Genomic DNA, 25,918 nt, shown 5'->3' with positions numbered 1-25,918 from the left:
TGCATCTACACACACACCACGGTCTGTTCTGGTGACAGAACTGACTCATATTTCATGACAATAAACAGATAGGATTCATGTCACTGACAAAGTAAAAGCAAAAGCTATAGATGGGGAAAAGTCAGTATCAGCTGTTATTAAAGGTGATAAAATGTGAACTAAGGATGTTTAAGTCCTAGTTTCATTGTATTTAAATATTAAATGTCATTATTTTCAGAAGTTTTGCACAAGATACTAAATTATTTGTACATTTGAAGTGAAATAAACTACAGTTGACTGGCTAGGTGGTAATGAAGTTGATTTTTAGCTTGCTAAGAACTGATTATTCCATTCAGTATACTGAATAACAGATGTCAAACACGGCCCAGCTACAAAGACATTCTCTACTTGAGGCATTCCCTAACCAATATTACAAAATAAGGAACATATGGTCTAACAAAGTGATTAATATGTTAATGTAATACCAAGTCATGAAAGAAAATTTAGTAGAAAGATCAGAACTCATTTCTAGAGAAGAGTTAAATAAGTTTTTGCACAGATTAGCAGCTTTGGATTTTGGGAGGATATTCAGGCAACTTAATGCCTACAAGCAATTATAAAAAAGATTTTGGAAAGTCACTGTAGCCCTGCTTCAGCTTCATTCTTACTCAGACCAATGGACCATACATACTGTTTTTTAAAACACCTTCTCCTTACAAAATAAAAGGAATTATCTGAATATCAACAACTAGAAAATGTTTGGTATCTGACTGATAAAAGTCTACTTTCTAGCTCTGCTCGAAGCTTGATGACCTTTCATTGGTCATATGGAGAAGACATGCATAGATGGCAAACCTGTTGCTAAGGAAGCAATTCTGGATGATCTTGATGATGAAAGTTGCTGCCTCCCGCTCAGTCATGTTGGGGCTAAACCTGTTTCTATATGCAAAAAAAAAATCACAAAAAGCAAAAGTAAAAAATTAGTGAGGTTTCCTTTAAACACGACACAAATGTCTTTGCACAAGCTCAGCCGGTGTTGATTTCACTTGCTGCAAGTACCTTCTTCTTGCGAGACCACCACATACAAATCATGTCCTGTTTTCCTAAGCACTTGCCCTTCCTCTTTTAATGGAGGCAGAGGCTGTGCACTTTTTATCAGTCTAGTGGCAACTCTAGGAACGGCAGATCCCTCTTCCTAGGCAGCTGCTGCTGCTTTTAAAATATGTTTGCACCTAGTAGTGCCCTCAAGCTCCAACCCATCATAAGTTATGAATCTGTGCTTATCTTTAGGGAATTGTAGGAAGTTTATGAAGGAAATGCCGAGATAACTCGGGAGGCATAAGCCTCAAGGGCTGTTTATAAGTGTCACATTAGAATTTGTACCTGCCTGAGGTGCTGGTTGTTACAACACAGCCCCATTCCATACTGCGTTATCTGCAGAACAAATTTTAAGATGCTGTTCAGAGTCCAACATCAAACTCTGCAACGCATCACATCTCAATTAAAGCACGTCCTTCCTTTACAGTCTTATGCTAGTCCTATGAACTTAAAGATAATCCACATATTTGTACAGCCATTGAACAGCTTGAATTTGCTTCTATGAAAAGGCCTCTGGAATTCCTGCTTTCTGAGACATTCCGTAAACATGTTACCCTTTTTACAACATTGAGACATTAAAGATATTTGAGTGGCATGACACTTATACTGACTGCACAAGTTGCAAAATGCCTGATTCTGTGAAGAACATAGGAACATTTTCCAGTTCATACGTATGCTGACTTACTTCAACAGTTTGATTGTCTGCCCTCGGAAACAGGGCAGCCCTGTATCCAACATCAACGTAACCAGTGAGACGACAGCATCCATATATGGCCTAAAGAAAAAGAGGACACAAAGGTTACAGCATTCACTCAAACTTCTGTGGCCTTAAGTAGGTAAAGCAGGCAAAGCAGGCAAGCTGAGGAGTTCAACAAGCTGGATCACACCGTTTTCTGTAATTAAATCAACACATGTAATCCTCTTAGGTTTGCTGGTGGAGCTACACCATTGCTTGCAATCTGTCACTTTAATTAAATTTCACTTCTTTGTGTTGGACTACCGGATATTCCAAAAGCTGCAACATGAACAGTCTCGGGGAAGATTACACAAAGCAATGCTCTAGTAAACAACCCTTCTTTGGCATCAGAAAGGTGAATCAGTGCATTAAAACAGTACAAAAGGCTGAAACCAGCTACACCACAGCAACAGATTATCTTCTAATTCCCAATTACACTATGTAATTCTCTGCTACATCAGCCCAGCTTCCCTCCTCCTCCTTCTCCTCCCACTCAGAACATTTATTACCTACCAGGCTTTTACTCTACTACTTGGGTGACATTTTTGCCTAGACACAAAACCTTCTAGACTGCGCCCCTTCAAGGAACCAAACTGATCTTGACTCCAAGACAGTCCCCCTGGGGCTACTAGCCAAAGAAACTTTGATTCTGTAAGGTAACTTCAGTAATACTTTATACTCATGACAGAATGAGCTTTTATCTAGCCTCTTATTGTACTGTCCCCTACTACTCACACGCAATATCATCGTCATATAAATTTATTAGCGTTCCTGTGTTAAAACAATGTTTGCTTGGTCCAGAGCCAGGTAAAGTTGCAAATCTTTATGGTGACCAGCTGACAATCACAGCTGAAAAGCTGAGCTACCAAAACCCCTGCATATTTTACAACAGAAAACTGTAGCGCTTTTTCACATCTACCTAATTACCTCTAGTTGAAATGGTGATTAATGTGATTGCGCTATTTGAAAGACAAGGAAGATTTTGAATCTCCTGTAGTTTCTTACTGCAAAGTTTTAACAGCACACTAAATTGTGTGAGGAAATGGGTGTAACATCACATTTACGAATAGAATACATAAAATTTTTGCCTATGAGAAAAACCCCACAAAGTCATCCTGTAAAACTGCAGGGTTATTGAGTTGCTTCCAAGTTTGCAAGATGTATCAGGACAGTCCAACAGGCTCAGACCCCCTACAGACAAACAGTTAGCAGTATTTATCTTCTCATCTGTTTTTAGGCATGCAAGCATTTCCACTTTAGAGCAGTTAAGAACATCTTACCTGACTGCCAGGTAGCCTCTGACACACATCTCCATAAACCATTTGAATGGAGTTGCCTCCATTTTTCCTCCCATTATCATCACCATCTCATCAGTCAGCTTGATGTCAGGCTCCCAGCCCAGGTTTCCACCAGGTGAGCTTTCAAACATGAATCCAAAATCTGTGCACAAAAGATAAACTGCCTCATAAACTTTGTTGGTTAATTGTGCGCTGTCAAAGCTGACAGAAAGAAGAGGTGGGTTTCACATATTAATATCTACTTTTTCTACCAATATTTCAACTCCAACTGGAAAAAAGCTTTGGTGAAGCATAACACCACCAACAAGAAATCGTCACCATGACATTAGATTAGACTTAAGAATGATGACATTGAATAAACTCCTTGCTGTATCATCTGTGCAGTCCCAGAAAAGCAAGCTAAAGCAGGGGTTGCAGCCCCACACAATTACATACATTTACTTGTCATATTTAATTCATACCCATACGGTGACAAAAGGAACCCAAAGATTTGTTTATATAGTCACACATACACATACATACATGCATGTATGAACGTGCGCCTGCACAAATACATGTTCAATACCAAACAGACATGACAAAACCCCTTGTATGTTTACAAACTGTGAAATCAGTGTCTAGATTGACCTCAAAAGGGAAACGGATTATTGTCTTCTATGGGCCATAGTTTGCAGCAGAAGGAAAAGGTAACAACTGAAATTTGAATGTGGATCTGACTGACCTATATGAATGATGTGTCCCTTTTTGTCCAGCATAATATTGCCATTATGCCTGTCTTTTATCTGGAGCAGGAACAGGAGAAGGCTGTATGCAGCCATACTGCGGATGAAGTTATAGCGAGCCTGTACAAACAAGAAATTAAAACAAATCAGAAGAACAAAGAATTTAACAACTCCTCATCCCAGGAGCAGATACAGCTGAACAAAGCTTTTTCTTTTTTTTCCTCCATTCATGATTAGGTTGAACCAATGTTCAATGATATTCTCCATACATCTACAGCAGCAGTAACTTCTTTAGCTAACTCACTCAGAGCTAAAAATGGATCACCAGCATCAGAAACCAGATACAGCATTATAGTAGTCATCATCCAATTATTTGTCATTATTTCTTATAGCTAAAATGTTTCTCAGTTGAGATTCTGCTGTGCTTGCCAACAGACATTTACCTTCTGGAATGCAAGGGTAGACTCATCTCCATACTGCCTTGTAAAGTAATCATACATCCCAGAGTCTGTCTGCCTGCCCAGCTGGTCACGGGATGTGCAGTCAGGAATGCATTCAATAACACCACACTGAAAGGAAGAAGAGAAACAGGTCCATAAAGCATGCTCCCAACATAGATTTTGTTCGTGGCTCTTGGCAGTCATACAGGTCCCCATGGAAATGTGGGGAAGTGTATAGATCATTGAATACAGAATTTCTAGCTTATTCGTTTAAAAAGTATATCCAGTTCTTTAGGATTGCCATGTAACACAAAAGAAGCTCTGTGAGTGTCCACTGACTTGCACAATGCACTCCCCAAAATCAAACAATAAACATGAATAACCACAAGAAGCAAAATTCCAGAGCCAAAAGTTTTAGAGAAGCAGGAAACAGGAGAGGAAAGATTCTTTTTGTCACTGGTACTCCAAATAGTTGGCATAAGAGATGTGGGTAGGATTTCCTTCCAATATGGAATTTTTGTATGTGCTGGAAGAGAAAATCTTTTTTAGTAGGGAATTGTTTTCTACAGAAGTATAGTTAATTGCTCGCTTACCCCAGGTGCTGTGGCCACCACTCTGTAAGGGAACACAAAAAGATCCAGGCCTACCAGCTGAAATATGTTCTTGAAGAGATCTATGATTTGTAAAGCTAACATATCCTGTTATAAAACAAAAAAAAATGCACAAGCATTAGTGGGGTTACGGATCATAAGTTAAATTACAAAAGTGCTCTGAAGAACTCTGAAGTGAACATTAAGCAGGTCTGCAGATGTGTGCTTGTGTATCCACTGTGGCTCTGGGGGAAATCAAACAGGGAAAATCTAAATACTGTTTAAGTGGGCAGCAAGCAACACTGAAGATTTAACTGCTGACCTATCAAGAACAAAATCTTCCATCACTCTTTGATAAGAGGGCTTCTAATAACTCCAGGGATAACAGTTAACATTCCCTCTTAATCAAAACCAATCAAGCTTCAATGTACAAGATAGCACCTTAGAAACTACTGCTGTTTTACAACAGCTCAGTTGAAAAATAAACTCTGAAAAAGAATTTCAAGTCACAATAAACTGTCTTGAAAGAATGGCCTTTGTTTCCCAACCACAGTTCTCCAGTGGCACAACATGATGCTCTCCCTCAGTCCATAACTAGTGAAGATTCTGAAAATTCCAGAAGAAACATATTTCTATAAGAGTGGAGAGGCCCTGGCACAGGTTGCCCGGGGAAGTTGTGGCTGCCCCATCCCTCGAGGTGTTCGAGGCCAAGTTGGATTGGTCTTTGGGCAGCCTGGTATGGTGGGAGGTGTCCCTGCCCATGGCAGGGGGTTGGAACTGGATGGGCTTCGAGGTCCCCTCCAACCCAAACTATTCAATGATTCCACGACTCTACACTAAAACTATTTTCTTCTTACATATTGTCACCTACAAATCTGTCTTCCATAGCTACAAAGCCTGATAGCTTTGTACCTGTCGACAGTCATCGCCCACTTTAAAGATCGCTGCCTGCCAACAGATTTTCTTACTGTCCACCCCTTCTTCTGCACTTTCATCTATGGAATCAGAACGACAACGCAGACCTGCAAGAAGAGAGCAAAGCAAAACCCAGATACCAACATTAGTAACTTTCTATCATAACAAGCCCTCTGCACTCAGAAATAAAACATTTCACTGCAGGTGCAGTAGGGATATTCCTGCCTCGCAATGTGTTAAGTTAGCTCCCTGTGTCTACTGGAGCTGGAACAGATACACCATGATTTACCTGACTAATGCCTGCATTGCGTTAAGCTAGTCAGCCAGCGTACAGCAATCCACAATCCACAAAATTCATTGTGAGATAAAACTGTCAGAACCTGGAGTTTCCTACAGTCTAAATACCGGGGAAAGACAATCCACTTATAAGTTGGTATAAATTAACTGGTAACATTTCTTCAAGATAACTGCGTGGCTTGCTTTTTGGGGCTTAAATCCTTTTTTTTTTTTGAAGTTTTCAGAATTTTCTTGTCTCTTCCTTATTCCAGTTTCATTTCTGAGTCAAACCATTGCAGATAAAATTCAACATGAAAATAATTTTACTGCAGCAGTACAGGTCACTAAAAGCAGGCAATTTTAAAGGACCTGTTGACTCTTAATTAGCAGTGTCAATGATTAAGACCCAATTACTAACCTTCTTTTTCAAGCTCACTAACTCCACATCGTTTCACTTTAAATTTGGCCAGGTAGGGTGCTTTTGCTGCACTGAATTATAATAAAAACAAAGATGATGATGAGTGCAAATTAGTCAAACAAGAATTTCTAGAAAAAATGTCTAAATATCATGAATACACCTAATCGAAGAACATAACAGCATGTTACCTCTGCATAGGAGTTCCTGATTTGTAATCAATGTCCAGAACAATAGCTTCAGGATTGCTGGGCAAGTAGCAGCCTGCAAAATGGAGCAGACAGATGAGAACAAACCTGTTGGCTAGTGCAAAAATGAAAGCTAGAGAATAAATGATGTTAGTGTCTACAAATTCAGGGCACACTTTTGAATTAAATAAATGTTAGAGACAGACTGGAGATTAGAGTCTGCAAGAAAAAAGATGCAGTATCCTCTCCATTACAGAGGGGCTGCCAGATACTAATAGAATGCAGTTTTGAATTAATACTGCAGAATCTGTACCACAGAAATGTACAGGCAGGACTTCTCTTACAACAGTCCCTAATAAGGTGCAGTGGCAAGTCCCAGGGCATAGGGAGGACCCTCAGCCACCAACATGTGGCAGAACAACTGAGACCTGATAAGACAGAAATCAGGAAAAGCTTTCATCAAACTCCATTTTAAAGAGAAGATTCAAGGGGGGAAAATATATGTTCAAGATTTGAAAGGATCTTCAGACAATGATGTTTCAAGGGAATGCTTGATGGGAGAGAAAGGAGAATGAAAGGAACTGGTCACGCTTCATTCTTGAGATAACGTAATTTCTAAAAAGCACCTCAACTTCATAAAAAAAGAAGGTGGTCTGAAGAAGAGCTTACTTATGTTCCCTCTTCAGACATACGTTTCTACTTCAATCCATGATGGGTGCTCTGCAACTTGCTATTGGGCAAGTTTTGATGCACCAAACAAATTACTAGGTGGGTAAAAATATTTAATTGTTTTATGAGAGAAACAATCCAAGTGTAACAGAAGAACAGCCACCAGCACCAAAACTGAGGGTTGCCACTTGCAAGGATTTGAAGACTTGCTTGCAGAAAATGCAGTACTCATGTTGCATGCAAAAAGCCAACTGTAGTATATAGTTACACAACTTCTTACCAGGTTGCACTTTCACCTCAGACAGAGCACTCAAACAAGCTTTTTTTCTTTCATCTCCTTTAGGGAATGGTCTAGAAAGATGAATGATATTTTATTTATCTACATGCTACATATTATTCTATGTACTAGCTTCAAATTTGTTTCAAATTTATACAAACTTCTCTAAAAATGTTTCTTTCTATAATGACAAAGATGTCTCACTGCACCACTTCTAAAGAACTTACACCGAACCAGAACATCGTCCCTCTTAATGAAGGTTTTTGTCTTTGTTTTGTAGGTTTAACTTTAATTTAACATACAGGTTGTTGACAAAGCCAAACAGCATAAGGAATCTGAATTAAAAATAAGAATGCTCTTCCTTATATAGAAATTCAATCATAATTATACCTGTGTAAGCACCACTATACTTATACCAATAGAATTTTCCTTAGTGGAACTTGTCCTAGAATAAGAACATTGCTAACTGGAAAAGGACAAGCCAGCAAAACGCCTATTTGATTACACGGCTAATTTGTTCACACACTTAACATGTTGCAGGTGTTAACTGGATAATTGGTAACACGGTTAATGATTGATACATACAATTACCCAATTTGCACAGGCACTTGTGCTGACCATCTATTGATGTTGGCCACACAATTGGACACTCACCTGGTGTAGCAGCATGCAACTGAGAGTTATTACTTATGCTCTAGTTTTAAGCAGTACAGCAGATTTCTGAAGCAGCAATATAACACTTAATGAAATAATCACAGATGATACATTTATTCATTTATGCCACCTACAAAGCAAACAGCATCTCCTTTATATTGTCTTGATATTGGAGATGTAAAAAACCCAGATTAGTTTTAAGGCTGGGGTACAAAATGCAATGTTTGCAAAGCACAATTATTATTAGTTGCTTAATTATTACTTGATACTAACAACCACTGGACTGATTTCACTCTAAATAGCAAGATATGCAGATCCCAACCCCTCCTTTTAACTCATCCTACTGGGTGAAAACATCTTAATATGCACATAGAAGGCACCTAATATTTGATGATTTCTGCAATGTAAATGTCCATTAGCCTGATGCCCTCATACTGCTGGTTTGCAAAGCTTCATTTTAAAGGAGGTATGTTCCAGGAAATACATGTTATATGACTTCCAAATACTTTCAAATACTTTCACGCACCAGAGAATGTTTTAAAAATATGCAATGAAACCACACTTAGTTAAAGCTTGTGTGCTGAGCTGCTGCCATCCACTGGCAAGCTTTATGAAAGCTAAATTAGGTATCTTACTGCAATCTTTACAGCCAACAGATTAAAAAACTAAAGTTAAAGTTTAGAATAATCTGCTTCTTAAGTAAAAAGTTACAGCTGTTTCAGATGGACTGCTAGCTCAAAGCACTGAGATCCAGGCAGATATGAATTATCCCTAAGAGTCAAACTAAAATGAGCCTTTGCATCCTACTGCAACTCTGAAGTTACAGTTAAGAAAAAGATCCTTTTCTTATCATAGAAATAATTCTATTTTCCTGAAAACATTATCCAAATACTTCTAAAAGCAACTTAGCCTCTTAATCAGGACACTGGTAATTAACAAAACAGCAAGCCCCTAAAAAGCACAATTCTTAAGTACAGCACTTACTTGATAATGGCTGAAACATTGGTGATTTTATTAAAGAAATCAAACTCCCGTTGGTAGAACTCCTTGGCTGGCCCAGATAATGAGCCAGTTATCTCCTCTACCAGCTGCTCCAGCAGTTCCCCAATGTCAGCTGCACGTGAAAAAGGAAGCATCTGTGTCAGAGGCTTATTTCAGAAAGTTAAATTACATGGCTGATAGAAATAGTCCTACAGACAGTATTCAAAAGAAGGTAATGAGGCAAACATTGGCCCATCTCTTGTGATGCATTCTGTCAGGTAGAACACTTCTACAGAATGGGTCCTACCTCTACAAATGAAAGAGTTTCCTAGCTAGAACTATTCCTCCTGCCAAGAGAGAAGCAGGAAGGAGATTGTCTGAACTGAGCTGAGAAAAGGAGTCAAGCTGGAATATCTTTTAAAGCACTCACGATCTTTTTGGTGTCCCTCTTCATCCAGGTAGATATTAGTTTTCATGTTCCAGATGAATTGGTGAGCCAAGAGCTGGGATTTGGCAGCTGCCCACAGGATGTATTCTCTAACATAACCCATCTGTAACCACATCCAGTTCAGTCAGGATCAAAGAAGATTACAACTCTAGCAAGACTCAGTATTACTATTTCAAACTCAGAAACATTTAATAGATTGAAAGAAGACCTCTGCACTCTCATTCCTGTTGCTAAAAACACCTCTGAAGAATGAATGCATTTTAACAGGCAGTGAATTGACCTCAAGTGTTTTCAGCTTTATTACTGACCTATTCCATTATTCTAATCAACCTTCTTCCCACCTCTGCAACACTGGTTTTGCTCGGCATAACTAAACACTTCTATAATGCCACAAATCTAGGCAGTGTCATATTGATTGGTGGCAAGAACTGCACATGCTGGCACAGTCCCAGAGAAATTCTAGAAAGGTAAGAACAAACTACAATGGAATCCTACTCATTCCAGAAGCTGCATTCCCTTTCCTCTACTTCCTGCTACCTTGTGGTCTGGAGATGTTTTTATGTTTGATTGATTCATAATAACAGACAAGATGTCTGATGTTCTCCCACTGCATTGCACAGCATACATATCTGTGCAAAGTTCTTAAATAATTATTCCCAGTCACCTACGCTACTGGTTGGGGTGGCTTCACCTGAAAATAGCACGCTGGCCAGCATTCACATTCCTTGTGAGTAGATAACAAGGATCTCACATTAACGATCTCTGAACTTGGTCATCAAGCTTTACTTCTGGCTTCTGCAAGATGAAGCTAAGACCTGATTTCATTTACATTGTGGAGCACAAGACACCCCTAGAGGTCTTCTCTAGTTAACTCCACAGCAAAATGATTGACAATAATGATTTAATTTCATTACTGCTTGTCTCAGACAGACCTCCAAAAGCTTTATTCAGATAGAGTCCTCATCTGGGGATTCCCATAACAGAACCTGTTTCCTGACAAATGAGCTACATAGCCTCTGGTTTCTTAAATTTATGGATTCATAGAAGAGGTGTATCCAAGGCAAGCCAGCCTCTAGCGGCAATATTTTTTCTTCTATGTGTTATATATAGGACAGTAATAAATAGCATTAGTTTAAGCTTAATTTTTGTCTGATATGCAGTTGTAAGTCTAAAAGCTGCTTTAAAAATCTGTTTTGATCATGTGCAGCTGTTTCATATCCTTACCTTGTCATACCGAAGTGCCTGCACAATCTGTGGAATGTAGAATAAAATGGCATCCTAAAAAGAAAATATGGCAGGGTCATTACCGTTTTAGTAGTCAGAAAGGAAGACAGGTCACATGCACAGAGAAAGGTTCCCTCCAGTTAGGTGATGAATAAAGTACCAGTGCCTCTTTATTTTAAACTACATATATGCCACCTCCTCAAATTGAAGTACTTTTCTGTACAGTTACTCCCTTCAAAAATATCATTAACAATCATTTATTGTACAGCCCTAATGCAAGCCTGATGAGTGTTAAGAATCCAGCTTTCTGCTGCTTTAGAATTAGTGATTTATGACAAGAAAGCTGCAAGTACACGAGCCAGGATTATGTGGGACAATCGACTTCCATGTTTCATCCTAACATGTTCACATTCTGCAATGCAGTGTGCCCACTTAACATACAAGTCTCTCCATGGTATCAAAATGAAGCCTGTGGCCACAATGACGAAGGTCATACTTGGGGTGTTGAGGCTCTCCTGGAACTCATCTTACCGGAGGAAAAGACCGCAGGACTTTAACCCCATACTGAGCTGTTAGAGGATGAGGTGGATACATGCTTGAAAAATAAGAAAGGCCCGTTGGTGGATCTGTCGGTGCCCAGCACAGAACGTGGCTGAGCTCAGGTGCATCAGCATCAATTGTATGCCAGGTAACCAGGTACTGAAAAAAGCAAGTCAGACACAGTAGTTTAGAGCACCCAACAATGTCTGGATAGTACACATCAGACAGTAAAGCTATAGCCTAGCTCCCTACAGCAGGGGAAGTGAGACATGCTACATTTTATTTTACAAAACCACAGCTATTTTAACTAAAGCTTTTTTCCATGGAAATCTAACTATTGGAATCACCTCACCTCCCAGATCACCAGATGAAGTTAGCAAATTAAAGTTACTAAAAGCACAACAAAGGAGTTGTAGCACAGGGAGAAGGAAGGAAGGATAAGCCCTTTTGTGAGAGTCAAAGAAGGTTCCATTTTCCTGTCATCTGTTTTACAGGTGATGGACAGAATGCAGCTCTGACGAGACTGTCCCTCACATAACCAGAACGCTTCATGGCAGATCAGCTTGAACAGTCTCCTCCATTTTAAGAGGCTTGGCCTCTTGACACACAGAATGGGTTAAGCTTGAAATAATTTCAGCAGCAGCATTCACCAGTGCTCTTTTTACATATTATGCAGAAGGAACAGAAATGGTGGCTGTAGTGCAAGTGCTGAGTTTTGAGACATTTTCTATATGGTGAGAATATGTCCAGGCACAAGATGTTCCATTAGCAAACCAGCCACCCACTCTTATCCCTGTGATTCTTGCCTCAGCACCCTACTCTCACAGCTGTTCTCTCATTCTTTCCTACAGAGCTATGGTCCACACTGGAACACACACTATGTTAAGTATAAGCCTGTATTTTCCAACACATCTGAATGAGTTGGCCACACTAGGGCCCTGTAAGAGTATAAATATTCACAGGTACCTTTATTGCTTCAGGAACATCACTAACAGCTCCTGGGTCCAACCGAACTAGACGCGTCACTTCTGTTCCAATAGCTTCAGTGTTCTTAAATCTAAGTATAACCAGGAATACAATCCCGTTATTAGAAGGGGCTGTCAAAGTTTTCTGCTTATGTGAAGACGAGGACAGCAAAAGGCAGAAAAGTATATGATTAATAAATAGTCCAACTATGAAATAGTGCACCCTGAGGGACCAATATGCTGCCAATAGAGGATTCAGGAACTGCTGGTCCTCATCCAATGCTTTAGTACAAACCACTAGTATTTTAGCCCACTATTAGACTCTTGGCTGAAATACACTGTCTGGGATTCAACAGACACCAGTGCACAGAGCTCTACTTGGCAAAAACTATCACTGTCGTAAGGAGGAAAGAATTTCCTTTCACTTCGAGAGCCAAGTATGCTAATTCTCCTATAATACTTGTTAAAGAGCAAGCCAATATATAGCTAGAACACTTAATTCAAAGATACTTTTAGCACTGTTTAAAAGCTATGCCTGCTAATGGGTTAAGCGCTAAGAAAACCTAAACATGATTTCTTCTGAACAAAACACCGTCTAAGTGCTAGCAAAGAATGGGTGGCAGGAAAGGAAGCTGGATTCCCCTAGAGCTTGAGCCAAATAAGTACATCGAATAATCCAGCCCTTCTCGTTTCAAAGGTCTCAATCAGCTGTGGAAGAATTCGAAGGGATTGTAAACAGGAGCAAGTGCCATCAAGCCCTTGCATTGTAAGGTATTCACTCAACTTCTAAGGAAGCAGGAATTACATTAGTGCTTTCTTCTGGAATACTTCACCTGGTAGGCAGCTGTACAGCAAGATGAGGAGAAATGCTCCAAGCCAGATTTACATTATCTTTCCATTGCTTCTCACTAAGACTGATATATTTTGACCTCCAGTTTGCTACACTGCTCTCTCCAGTTTGGTCCAATTCCAGCTCAGGGGAAGACAGTGGATTGTACCACGTGATTAAGCGTTCAATCTCAGTAGCCTGAAGGAAATAGAGAAAAAAAAAATCATTTTTTGGAAGAATTAAAACCACTCCCAATTTCATGCTTTAGTTTACGTATCCTGCAAACACAACAGCGTCTTAAAAATTCATCAAGTTTTCCCATTCTTCTGATGACCCACCAGCAACGACAGCAGCAATGTTCTTCGCTTCATGTAGTACTTGTGGAGCTGTGTACCTCTGTTAGTCTTCTTAGACATACCTGGAGTAAAGGACAACAACATTTTGAGTGGCTTTTGTTCACTAGGCTAAATGCTGCTTTTGAACAGTCTGCACTGGGCAGCATTAACATGTAAGAACTGAATAACCACGGGACACTTGTGAATTTAAATCTGAGCAACTTTAGGAAGTCAGCGATGCAGCTACTTGCTATTATCTGAATACATGGAATACAACAGGCTAAAGGGATATCAATTTAGCCAGTACTGTATCCACTTTAGAAACACAACAGCCTACTAAAGAGAAAGAGCACATGGTTTAAAGCACAGTCCAAAATCTAATGTCACCCTGCTGCGCCCAAAAAAGCACTAGGGACACATTTACACAAGCAAAGCAACTTCCTGAAAGGATTTCAGTATATCTTGACCTCCAGTCTTACTTCTGCACTACAGAACTGGACGTTCTATCAAACCCAACAGGTAAATTCAAAATTTGCTGCATGCTACTAGTGAGACTTTTTCCACCCCCTCTCCAGAGTCTGGCACTGGTAATTAAATACCCTGCCAGAAGAACAAGAACCCAGTATTAAAGGTAAATATTGACTTTAAGCAACATCTGATTATAAAATATGCAGCAACGTTGGCTGTATTGAGCTGATTACAATAAAAATACACACCTGATTTTTTAGATATGGTTGACATTCCACTAGACAAAGGGTAAGTATTTATCCATCCTTGTGTTGCCTGTTGTCGAGATCCAACATTGATATCCAGGTTGCTCCTGGTGTCTTGGTTATCTAAAAACACAGCACAGATCTCATGTAGAATCCAATCAAAGGTACAACAGGCTTTTGGAATGGCACATAAAGGAACTCACCAGGTGGCACAAGTTGGCTGGCTGTCAGATACTTCTTGTCTGAGAACATCGCTGTCCAAAACTTGATCAATATGGTGATATCCTCACGAAGCCTCTTTTCCCCTTGTGTAGGGAACTTGGAGGGACAACTTAAAGAAATCACACAAATAAGGTGAAGTTGAACGTATTGGAAAAAAACGAAAGCCACAAAAACCTAATTAAGTCATATTTCTTATTCTGACCAGAATTTACAAGGACGACACTATACATAACTATTTTATCCTCACTGCTAACTGAAGAGTACAAGCTTCCTGCTATAATTCAAAATTAAGCAGCAGTGTGTCTGCATCTTTGAAATTTAATATTATGACTGACATCCACATTCCGTCAATTATATTATTTTGTCATACTCATGTCCAATGCTGAAATCATCAGAAATTGATTGAAATCAAAACTATATTTCAGTCACGTGCTCTGTAACAGCAATTCAAGTCTTATGAACCTAGGTACAGTTTTGAGCATTGAATAAATTCCAAAATAAGGAGAGAAAGAAAACAGGAACATTCCTGAAGTTACTACTTTATAAACCACACATAAAGCTTGGAAACTTTTATCTAAGCCTGTCTGAGATGGTTTATGCACTACACAAAAGCACAAGGGAAATAGAAGTTTCCATTAAAACAGGCAAAATAGGAAAGGAAGAATTTAAATCACTAGAAGAGAAAGACAGCTGCTGCATTGAATAATCACAGAAGGTTTAAGAAATCACACACACTTTCAGAGAGTAAATAACAAAGTACCTGAAATAATCAAAGGCAGTCGAATAAATCTTTTCTCTCAAAACGTTTCGAATAGTTGCATTTGGAACCACATCAGCATGCAGCAAAGACAATCCCAGAGTCAGCAACCTAATAAGCAAAACAGAGAGTGAAAGTTTTGGCATTCTCAAAATGGTGGCCAATCCAACACCATGCAAGCCACAGCTACAGCTGTAGCTCCATTCAAATCATGGAAAAGCAGCTGGTTTTGAGGTCTAGTCAAACTATTTTCATTATCATCAGTCTGTTCCTAAAGACAATGATTCCTAAACCATAGAAAGTTGAAGCATCAAGTCAGAAAAAGTGATAACAATTGATGGAGCAAAATTACCCCCAATTGATATATTGACTGGATCCATGATGTGGGAAATTCTCTACATGAAACGATCCTGTGAAGTTTCCTGAAGCACCAAAAATTACTTTCAAGCTAAAGTGAGTTACTTCTGCTTTGAAAGCAGAACTTAGACTCTACATCATCCCAGGCTCTTAAAGGGATTTTCATTACTTGAAGCCAAGGACAAGTTATACATTTAATGTCAGGGCTTTTTTCTTCCAACCCTCTATAACCTTATTTCCTCCACCAAGGATTAAAAAATGCCTACTCACTTAAATCGGGGTCCAATTGCTGCCACGTGCCGATTCAAACTGCCTTTTGCCCCTCCAATGTTCAACGAGAGAGACCGCTGGAGCAGGCTGGAGAAGATCTCTATCTGGTCAGAACTGCAGTACTTGGCTATTTCAAATCTCTGCACCAAAAACTGAGAGAGAGACAGATACGCCATGCCTCCTTTGACCTTTTTTTATCTCAAAACTCCCCAATCTTCTTTGTTTCAAACATCTTTCTCCCCCCTAATTATTATGCTCATCTAAAACTACTGTGCCTCCTGGCTTTGAGGCAGATGGACTACCATCAAGACTCCAGTCCTTTTCTGAATCATGAGAACAAGTAGCACAGAGCAGCTTAACCACAGCATCACTGCAACTCCGTCAGAGGTGAGACATTCCAGAAGAAAAACACACCTCTATCCAGATGTAATGCGGAGTCACCTCTGGTGGACAAGGCTTTGGCTGGCTCTCTTCTGAGGCTGCTAATGGATCTGCTTCTTTCTGCTCAGCAGAAAACAGGCCAACTTTCTGCTCCACTGTCATTTGCCAGGCTCCTGCCATTTCCCGCATGAACTGCAAAAAGGAACATAGCAGAATTTCTTGTTTCAAGAGCATCTTATTATATGGAAAGCACAATCTTTCTCTGTAGCGCACATGAAAATCTAACACATCGATTAAAATTCACTGCAATATTAATGGAGAGGCAGAGATAGGTCTATACATTTTACATGAAATAATATGTTTCTTTCACATCCTAGACTATGAAGGGAAGAAAGACTCCGAGAAGTTCAGCAAGTGCCAGAAAGACTAAGGGCTACAGCAGACAAGTGCTGTATTTTGTTGAGGAGACAGGACTGTTAGGTCAGCTGGTGCCATCCATCCTCCCACTCTACTAAAGGTTACTGCCTCCAACAGCAGGACAGCAGAAACAAATGTATATCAGGTTCTCACATACTGCAGGACACTGTTTGGCCCACAGACACACACAGCTCATGAAGCACAGATCAAGACAGCCCATAATTCACTTCAGCTGAACCTGCTCTAGGAAGAAAGGAGGCCCAGCAACCAACGGTGGTTACCTGACCTCCCCAACAAGAGAGAAAGAAATTTCCCAGAAGCCTAAAAGAAAAAAAAATTAAACTGATGCTTAAGAAGTTAAACACTGAAACATGCACATAAACGGACCTAAGTGAATTTAGATTGACAATTTCCTCCAGCAAGTGAAACACTCAGTACTCACTAAGTAGAGCAATTACCGGCAGCAGCATTTTCAGCTGTGTGTGGGCTGTCACTGCCCCACGCCGAGTTGCTTTATCTCTATTGGATTCACTTCACAAAATACAACTCGTCTAACCTGCTACAGGATGAGTTGCAAGCCTGTTTTTTATGCAAGGGTGCAATGCCAGATACCAGAGGCTCTGATTTATGAGCAGTGACGATCATTTCTATTTGTTTCAAAACATAATTCTATAAAGCATAGTCGTTTAGAATCCAGTTCATGAGTAGCTTGGCAGTAAATTGTACAGCTGAGATACTAACAAATTCCCTCTGATGTATCATTCCTGCTGCTAAAAAAGATCAGTTTCCCACAGTCCACTTCGTGAGGAAGACTTCCCAAATAAATGAACAGAGATTTCCTGGCAGGTTAAAGTGATTAACAACATATTTAACATCCTTACTTGACACAGATTCTCAATAGCTGTGAATCTCTCAAAATTTTATCTCTTCCCCCTTGCAGGGCAAGAGAAAGAGTTTTTAAATAGCTTCCTACCGGCACTTCTATTCCATTCTTGGCAGCAAGCAGCCACTCCCAGCAAGCAATTGCTGTTTCCATGCCATGTTCACTGAACATTCGCAGAGGTCCCCAACACAGATGATGAAGGAGCTGGGGATCACAGTCTAAAAACAAACATTCACTCAGATTTCTCCAACAGAATAAATAAATGCTTTTCACATCAGCATGAAATTGGCATGCATGGTATGGAATAATCAATTCCTAATAAATCGTTTCTAGTTTAAGAAGGCTTTTCCCCAATATAAGCCTAATTAAAAAACTCAAAACACAGTTTTTCTTCAAGTTGATGTGTATCGGGTCTGTAGGCAGATAGTTTTTGTAGTTTATTACTCTTGGCATTCACAGCCAAAAAGCAGAACTCCAGTTGTTTTTCATTACCTTTGCTGCTTATTAGCAGTGCAGTCAACTTAAACATGGCCTGTGTGTAGAACTCGGTGTGGCCTGCTTCGAGAGCATCATTCAGCTCCTTGACCATCAGTTTATTGAGGTCAGATGTCCGTCCTGTAGCATTTGAGAACTGAATCATTCCAGAAACCTGTAAAACATAATGGATTCTTCAACAGAGGACAGTATTTTCAGGAATCTAGTTTGCTACTGATCACGTGCTGATTAAGGAACTCTACAAACAGAGATATCTTTCATTACTACTTTGCTGAATCTTTAGCTTTATCTAAGAACTTTCTGCGAGACAAACAGTAAAAGGATCCATTTAATAACCTAGGAAAATGATATCCTTAAGGTTGAAGGAATATAACTTTAGAGTCTGTGCTTAAATTAACATAGAACCATACAATAGTTCAGGTTGGAGGGACATCATCCCCTGAAAGGCCACGTCAGAGCTTGCAGACACTCCACACTCAGAAGAAACCCTGTGCTTACCTCTCCTGCATAGCGGTTGCGCAAATTAAGAGAAGCCATGAAGTTGGAGTAGTCCTTCTTCACACAAGTTGGTCTTTCAGTCAGCTGTGTTGCCTATGACCAGACCACATACAGGCGTTTACAGTGTTCATAGCCAACTATTTGTCTTTTTTCTACTTATACCTTCACATACATTTTAAGTTCAGTTTTCCTTAAGCTTGTAATCAGAACAGTATCAGGATTACCAGGTAGAACAGTACCAGGACTGATAAAAATTAAATGAGGAACATGTGAATTGATTCCATGGATACAGTTTGAAACATATATATAATTGGATATACTTCTTGAAAGACCAAAGGAAAAAAAAAAAAGCATATAAAGGGTAGAACCTCTGAGATTGCTGCTCCCTTTTCATGAAGAGGTAAGGAATAAGATAGAAGAGCAGATGTGATCTTAGTTCTGCCCTCCCCATGCAAGACCTTGCTGAGCTGACAGTAATGCAGAGGAGAAAATATTTTGTTCCTAAGAAGTGCACCAGTAACCCATGTTTGCCTTTGCAAAAGCCCTCAGGAATTTCTGACTCAGAGGTTTCTCATCAAAACAAATAAAAGAATAATTCTATATACTGTAACATGATTTTTTTATATCAAGGACTTAAAACTAAAATACAAGACCAGGAAAATCACCAAAAATTCAGCAATCCTGCAATGCTCCATTTCTAATTATTTGCTTGGCTCAGCAATGGATAGACTTTTGAGAACTTTTTTTTATTACATGTCTTGGATATAAGATTTGCATACTATCATCTTCGCATTAACAACATCCAGTCCATGGGAATAAAGCAAGAGGAAAAATAAACTGCCAGCAGCCTGAAAGCTCTCTGAAAGAGTTTTTGTCACTTGGTTGACAGGACAGGCAAGACAACTTGATTTGAGATAGAAAGAAATAAGGTATCTTTCTGAGTAACATTCAAGTTCTGTGACAAGACAAAGTCGCACCGATGATACTAAACTGTCGTATGTGATGATACTAAATGTCATAAAAATCAACCTGACAACTATACCGCTGCACAAGTGAGCAAACAAGAATTGCGCCCAATACTCACGCCCAGAGTGGTGTTCTGTCTGTTGTAGCCTGCAAAGTGCAAAACACTTTCTGTAGCCATAGCCAGTCCTGTGTGCTGGGATAACCCTGACACCCAGTTCTGATGTTTGTTCAGGTACTCCTGATAAAGAGGGGAAAAAAAGAAGAAAAAAAAAAAGTGTTTGCTGGCAAACTACAGTGATTTTCAAAACAAGGCAGCTCATAAGCAAGTGTTGCATCACTGCATATTACCAGAAAATCAATTACTTGCATACCTGACAACAAATAGACTGTATCTACCCATCCATTTTAAGCACCGCTCACCTGGCAATAAGAAACTCTGAATGCCCTCCAAATACACAAAGAGTAATGTGGGTTCCATTTTATAATATCATGAAGTAATCAAGATAGATACTTGAAGGCTCAGGTCATCTTTAAAAGAACCACTTTTCACAAAAAGAACCTTCAGAAAGGAAGTGCTTTGAACGTCATGGAAGAAGGGATATGGTTAGAATTTCTTCAGGATTTTTTTTTAGGGAAGGAAATATAAACTTCAGGCACACTTGCAGTGTCCAAGATCTTGAGCCTCCCCAGAAATTTCATTATCAGCGCTAACTTTGGCACATGTAGACAGAACACTAGCCTATCCCACACTACATATTTCTTCAACTACTCAGCAAAGGATTGATGAAGTCCTGCATTTTACTATAGGGGAACTTTCTGTTTACATGAAAGGTATAGCCTGAAAAATCAAAACATAATTTAATTCTCATTTTGAAGATATTTAAAGTCCAAATTCTTTCACAGAAGCTGCTCATTACCTGTAGATGAGATTTTGTAACTGAAGGAGCCCATTTCATTGCTTCTTGCAGAATCATCCCACAGCGTGCAGCAAAGTCCTTAACAATACTCTAGAATGAGAGAACATCAATACAATCAGTAAAATACAGGACATTTAATGAGAAGTGCTGGTTTTAACTGTGTACTAAGTAAAACAGAGTATGGCAGGTTGCAGCAACATCATACAGTTAAAATTCTCAATAACAATTAAATGTACCCTTGGGAAGTGAAGAACTATCATGCTTCAAATCAAATTAATAAGATTCAGAAAAACATACATACCAGGTATCATATTGTCTTAGGAAAGCCTAAGCTAGGGAAGTATTTTTTTTAAAAAAGACAATTCAGAGAGTAAAGAACATATTTATTTCCTTGGCATAAAAAAATATATCAGGCATTATTTTGCTGTTTGATAAACCAAGGAGTACCACCTACCTCTCTGGCTTCATGCGTGTCAGGGACAGTTATCCTATACGGAGCATCCGGAATGTCATAGTATGGTTGGTCCTTGTGAATGTCCTGAACAAAACCAATTATCAGTTCACAGTAAGAGGAACTTCCATCACCACTTAACTTGAATACTACAGACAGCTCTCCCCTCAAACAAGGGGTCTGATTGAGCAAATCTTTTGCTAATACTGGCTTTCAAAGTCCATCAACAGCTCTAAGAAACATGTTCTATTCCAGTTTGGTTTTCAGCAGAAATAAGTTTAAAAATCCAAAGCTCTTTCTTCAAAATTTAGTACAAAGATAAAACTCTATAAAGCACTTCCACCTCTAAAAAATATGAATATGTAATAAAGCCAAGGAGTAACGATGCACTTACACAAGCCGGCAGAAAAAATATAATCTGACAACCACAACTCTCAAAAAAGCCCCCATAAATCAAAAAAACACCACAAAACTTTTATTTCAAATGAGACTGTGCAACAGTTATAATGGGTAATCTTGTCTTTTATTCTCAATGCTAAATTTGACTTTCTAAACCATTTTACCACCTACTAAACATGGGTGCAAAAGCACTCACTTGACAGAACTTAAAATTAAGACTATCAATCTTAGTGATGATAACAAAACCAAATAAAGAACTTAAATAAGTATCAAAAATGCAAAACAGAAAAAAACCCAAAACAGTTCTAATAAAGAAAAATGGAAACATACATTTTATTTCCCTACAAACATTACTAGAACAAGGCACTTACTGCACTAAGAGACAGTGACAGTGTCTGCAGAATATCTAGCATAGTCTTCAGCACAGTTCCACTCCACAGCAGGTGAGGAAATCTAGAGCAAGACAGGATTCAAAACCAATAATGACAGAGTGCTGAAGAAGGACATTATTTCAACAAGAAACAGAGCTATCCATAAACATCACCAGGTATGCTCACACTCAACGGAAGTCACAAGGCTTGCTGTGCCTCATGACAGCACAACTCAATACAGAGTCAAAAGCTCTCGAAGAGCAATTTCAGTAGAGTTATTTCATAAGAACTGAGACTGCATTTATTTTGGGGGCAGTTTGCTTTGCTCCATCCATGGGATGCAGACACACATTTTAAGGAGGGGTTTCAGAGCCCAGGTTAAAAATACTCTCAAATGCTATTTTTTCAAGGAGTTGTTTCAGCAAAAGTACCAGCCAAGAAATCCATTTGACTGTAGTCATTGATTGCATAAGTACTCACTAAGCAGGCAAAATGAAAAGAGAATCAGCACATTAAATCTATACTCACTTGTCTACCAGACCAGATAAGTATTTGTCTGCAACTCTCCTGATCCTCTTGTGAATATGGTTAAAATTCACCAGCAAGAACTGAGCATGTCTCTCCAGCTCTTCTTCATTCTCTTTAGTTTTAGGCTAAAAAGCATACCAAAGAGAAGTGTGACGCTCTTAAGGAAAAAGACAAGCACACTTTCACAAACTGAAACAAGAACAGTGATACAAATTTAAAATTTTAGTTTCCACGTCACCTACTTTATCAGCCATCATCGTCAGGAAAGCTTCAAACACCTTGTCAGCAACAGCTATCACACACTGCATCATGCCTGGGGAATTGAGAGAAGTGACAGGTTTAATTATCACAATTATTTTTGCTTTATAAACCACATTTAACAGTTAAAAAGCATTCACTCAGCCAACACCGAACCCAGCTGTTTCAAAATAAAACCAGCCTTCTTGGCAAGAATAAAGCAACAGCAACCCAGCGAACATGATTGATTTTGTTATATAGTAGCTTGATTTGTTTAGTTTTGCATGCCTGGAGATAACTTCCCATTGTCTCAAGTTGCAAGATAATCTAGACAGGTAATCTTACCAGATTTGTCTTTTTGGATTGCTTTATCCTCAAAATAGCAGAACATGACTTGGAAGCGATCTTGGTCAGTTGAATGCAACACCCTAGGAACAGAAGAGTTACATGGGTTGGGCTGTTTTGGGTTTTGTTGCCGCTTCTGGATTTTTTTCCTTTTCTTCTAAACACCTTCAACACAAACCTATGCACTTTAACACTGCAGTACACCCTACACATACAATGACTGTTCATTTTGTGATAATTTTAAGACTCTAGTAAGTGCGATATTGCTATTTGTGTCTACATTCAACAGGGCTCAGATCATATAACACCTCCTTTTCACCAAAAGAATAATTTACGTGCCTCAGGAGTGGGAAACCTCATGATGATACACAATCACCACAAACATATCAACACAGTACAATCTTTGGCATTTCTGTAGGCTTTGCATATGTTGTATTTGCATGTGATGGAAATATCACTTATTAAAAAAAACATTTTGTAAATACACAGTCGTTACATTCTGGAAATGGTCATCCCTGTTGATAGCTATTGTCAAAGTAAAAACATGACGGAAAATTTTCTTAGAATCATAGAATGGTTTGGGTTGGAAGGGACCTCAAAGATCATCCAAGTTCCAATGCCCCTGCCATGGGCAAGGAACACCCACAACCTCCCTGGGCAACCTGGGCCAGGGCCTCCCCACCCTCATCATGAAGAATTTCTTCCTAATATCTAGCCTAAATCTCCCCTCCTTCAGTTTAAAGCCATTACCTGTTGTCCTATCACTAAATGCCCTAGTAAAAAGTCCCTCTCCACCTTCCCTGCAGCCCCCCTTAAGTACTGAAAGACTGCTACAAGGTCTCTCCAGAGCCTTCTCTTTCCCAGGCTGAACAATGCCAACTCTTTCAGCCAGTCCCCATAAATTACAGCAATCTCACAGAGCAGGCAAGTGCCCAAACACGGTCCACCAGAGGCACGAGCACAAGATTGTGCAGAGAAGACATTGCACTTGCAAGTCATTGCTTTGAAGAACCCTTTTGTCCATCTTCTGCTAGTTCTTACACAGAGCAGATCCCATTTCTCAGGCTCTACTATATTATTCCATCCTTTTTATCTACCCTAAAGGCATTTTTGCACAGGTGAATTCTCAGTCTTGGAAGCTTCAGCAGAACTAATGCAACACAAAATATTGATTCTGATCTATCTGACAACTCTGACTTGAACATACATGGTTCTTAGCTTTTTTTTTTTTAAATTCATCAGTGAAAAAAATATTTAAATACCTCATATACTCTAGGCGATAAACAGAAAGGAGGTAAGTAGTCATGGCAAAGTCCAACTTATTGATCAATGCTGACACTTCTGGAGGAGGATCCAAGAGATTTATTATAGTACTCCGCAATTCGTTTAATTCAGCCTAGAGATGAACACATGAAGTTATCTGAAGTGGGAGTAGTATATTAGTTTGTGTTCTGAAAACATTTCTTTTCAACTATTACTCCATTTACTTTTTAACCCTTAGCAAGAAATATGCCAGGATGCCTCTGTCTGCAGACTAAGACCAACCTGCTCTGACTCAGCAAGTCATGGTTCTTCAAATACAGAATTAAACAGAATTAAATCCTGGAGTCAAGCTCCCTACTGAAAAAAACTGCTAGTTTCCATATTGTTGTACCAATGAAGAAATAGAATTCCTAAGCTAAAAGCATGTAAGTTTGATGAACACCAATACTGTTCACTGGGGAGAGAAAAGTACAAGTTTTGTCTGATATGAAATGGATGAAAAATTAAAAGTCTCCCATCTCCACAAAGACTTTGTTTCTACACCAAATCAAAATAGCATAGCTACCACCATAAACAATTATATTAACGCTCAATAAAACTAAACCAAAGGCATTTATGTACACTGCTGTCATAAGTAGCGTAAAATAAGCTGGTTTTCACTAATAGGAGGCAGCTATTGTGCTCTTTCCACATGCTATAGTTACCATATCATTTAATACTGACAGACATTATGGAAGGAGATAATAGAAGAAACTAATTCTTACAGAAGTCACAGTATCGTTCTTCATGGCAGAGTTGTACTGGAGAACAGATCGCAGCGGCTCTTTGCTGGGAAATGTGAGTAATGGAGACTTGGTGGCAATTTCACACACACCTTCATACCATTCCTCTGGCCAGAGACCTTAAGCATAAGTATAAAAAGAAGGGTGGGGTAGGGGAGAAAAGCAATATTAAGGTTCATAAACTCAACCAGTACTACCAAGCTTTGCACAACTTCCTAGGGCCTATAATTATTCACGAAATTAAGCACAAAAACTCAACACAAGTGATCCATGTTCCAAACATAACAAACGCATTCGGGTAATTCCAAGTGAAGTTTCTCATTGGGTAACAAGTTTCTACTTGATTACCATCGTAACCCATGTGTTTGATCTTCCACTTCAGGAACTTAGCTGTCTAAACGCATACTTAACTAAGGCTATGAACTTAGGAAAAACACTTAAGTACAAGTGGTACTGCGCTGAATAGCATAGCAAACGGCAAAGCTATAAAGAAATCCTACCAGAGAATTATCATGAAAGCTGTTTGCTCTGTAGTGTCTTTTTGCCTGTAACTAATGTTGCTCTCTCAGAGCTTACACTACCTGATCCTTCCACAGCAAATCCCATCAGCACCGAATACAACCAGAAGTCACGGAACAGCTTTTGCAACCTGGGCTTGGCCTCCTTGATGGGTGGCAAACGTCTGGTGAGCTACCAAAGAAATAAAAATAAACATCAGAAAATGAGTTCTAATAATGTAATTCCATGCTAAGGGATTAATTTATCTACCTTCTTTACCATGAGTTAAAGGTAGTATTGTTTGTTATCTATGAAAGCTAGTATTAGATTGCTATTGTTGTACTGAAGAAAATCAGATCTTGTTAGAATATCTTAAATGCTAATGTTTGAAATGCTTGAAGAATTTCCTTTGTTTTACACAGGAATAATATCATGTTGATACAGTAACCTCTGAAGAGAATACATCATGTTAGTGCACCATCAACTGCAGAGAGGAAGAGACCACACAGCCCTTTTAACTGTTCTGAGGACAATACCGCAGCTTTGCTTCAGTGCAAAGGAACTCAAACCCAAATAAATATCACCCAAA

General features: G+C 39.2%; 1 protein-coding gene across 2 annotated transcripts in view; it reads right to left on the bottom strand.

The window, feature by feature from the left end:
* PI4KA (phosphatidylinositol 4-kinase alpha) overlaps positions 1–25,918 on the bottom strand; it is a 58,920-nt gene that overhangs the window by 1,444 nt on the left and 31,558 nt on the right. For both annotated transcript variants that reach the window (XM_069870683.1, XM_069870684.1), the window contains exons 20-54: positions 25,413–25,521; positions 24,814–24,950; positions 24,049–24,182; positions 22,787–22,869; positions 22,447–22,517; positions 22,205–22,329; positions 21,677–21,758; positions 20,910–20,993; positions 20,456–20,545; positions 19,657–19,776; positions 18,573–18,665; positions 18,072–18,228; positions 17,670–17,797; positions 16,313–16,471; positions 15,899–16,050; positions 15,275–15,382; positions 14,496–14,623; positions 14,296–14,415; positions 13,583–13,662; positions 13,249–13,442; positions 12,417–12,507; positions 11,442–11,609; positions 10,911–10,964; positions 9,669–9,789; positions 9,242–9,371; positions 7,607–7,677; positions 6,661–6,733; positions 6,473–6,543; positions 5,776–5,885; positions 4,867–4,971; positions 4,277–4,402; positions 3,833–3,953; positions 3,094–3,253; positions 1,763–1,852; positions 835–918 (exon numbers count right to left, since the gene is read on the bottom strand). In XM_069870683.1, the coding sequence (XP_069726784.1) occupies positions 835–918; positions 1,763–1,852; positions 3,094–3,253; positions 3,833–3,953; positions 4,277–4,402; positions 4,867–4,971; positions 5,776–5,885; positions 6,473–6,543; positions 6,661–6,733; positions 7,607–7,677; positions 9,242–9,371; positions 9,669–9,789; positions 10,911–10,964; positions 11,442–11,609; positions 12,417–12,507; positions 13,249–13,442; positions 13,583–13,662; positions 14,296–14,415; positions 14,496–14,623; positions 15,275–15,382; positions 15,899–16,050; positions 16,313–16,471; positions 17,670–17,797; positions 18,072–18,228; positions 18,573–18,665; positions 19,657–19,776; positions 20,456–20,545; positions 20,910–20,993; positions 21,677–21,758; positions 22,205–22,329; positions 22,447–22,517; positions 22,787–22,869; positions 24,049–24,182; positions 24,814–24,950; positions 25,413–25,521 (3,929 nt within the window). The remainder of the gene's footprint in view (positions 1–834; positions 919–1,762; positions 1,853–3,093; positions 3,254–3,832; positions 3,954–4,276; positions 4,403–4,866; positions 4,972–5,775; positions 5,886–6,472; positions 6,544–6,660; positions 6,734–7,606; positions 7,678–9,241; positions 9,372–9,668; positions 9,790–10,910; positions 10,965–11,441; positions 11,610–12,416; positions 12,508–13,248; positions 13,443–13,582; positions 13,663–14,295; positions 14,416–14,495; positions 14,624–15,274; positions 15,383–15,898; positions 16,051–16,312; positions 16,472–17,669; positions 17,798–18,071; positions 18,229–18,572; positions 18,666–19,656; positions 19,777–20,455; positions 20,546–20,909; positions 20,994–21,676; positions 21,759–22,204; positions 22,330–22,446; positions 22,518–22,786; positions 22,870–24,048; positions 24,183–24,813; positions 24,951–25,412; positions 25,522–25,918) is intronic.

This window comes from Phaenicophaeus curvirostris, chromosome 17 (assembly GCF_032191515.1).
Source record: "Phaenicophaeus curvirostris isolate KB17595 chromosome 17, BPBGC_Pcur_1.0, whole genome shotgun sequence".
NCBI classification, from domain to species: domain Eukaryota; kingdom Metazoa; phylum Chordata; class Aves; order Cuculiformes; family Cuculidae; genus Phaenicophaeus; species Phaenicophaeus curvirostris.
The sequence above is the reverse complement of the archived record's forward strand: the minus strand, read 5'-3'. Positions and strand labels throughout refer to the sequence as shown.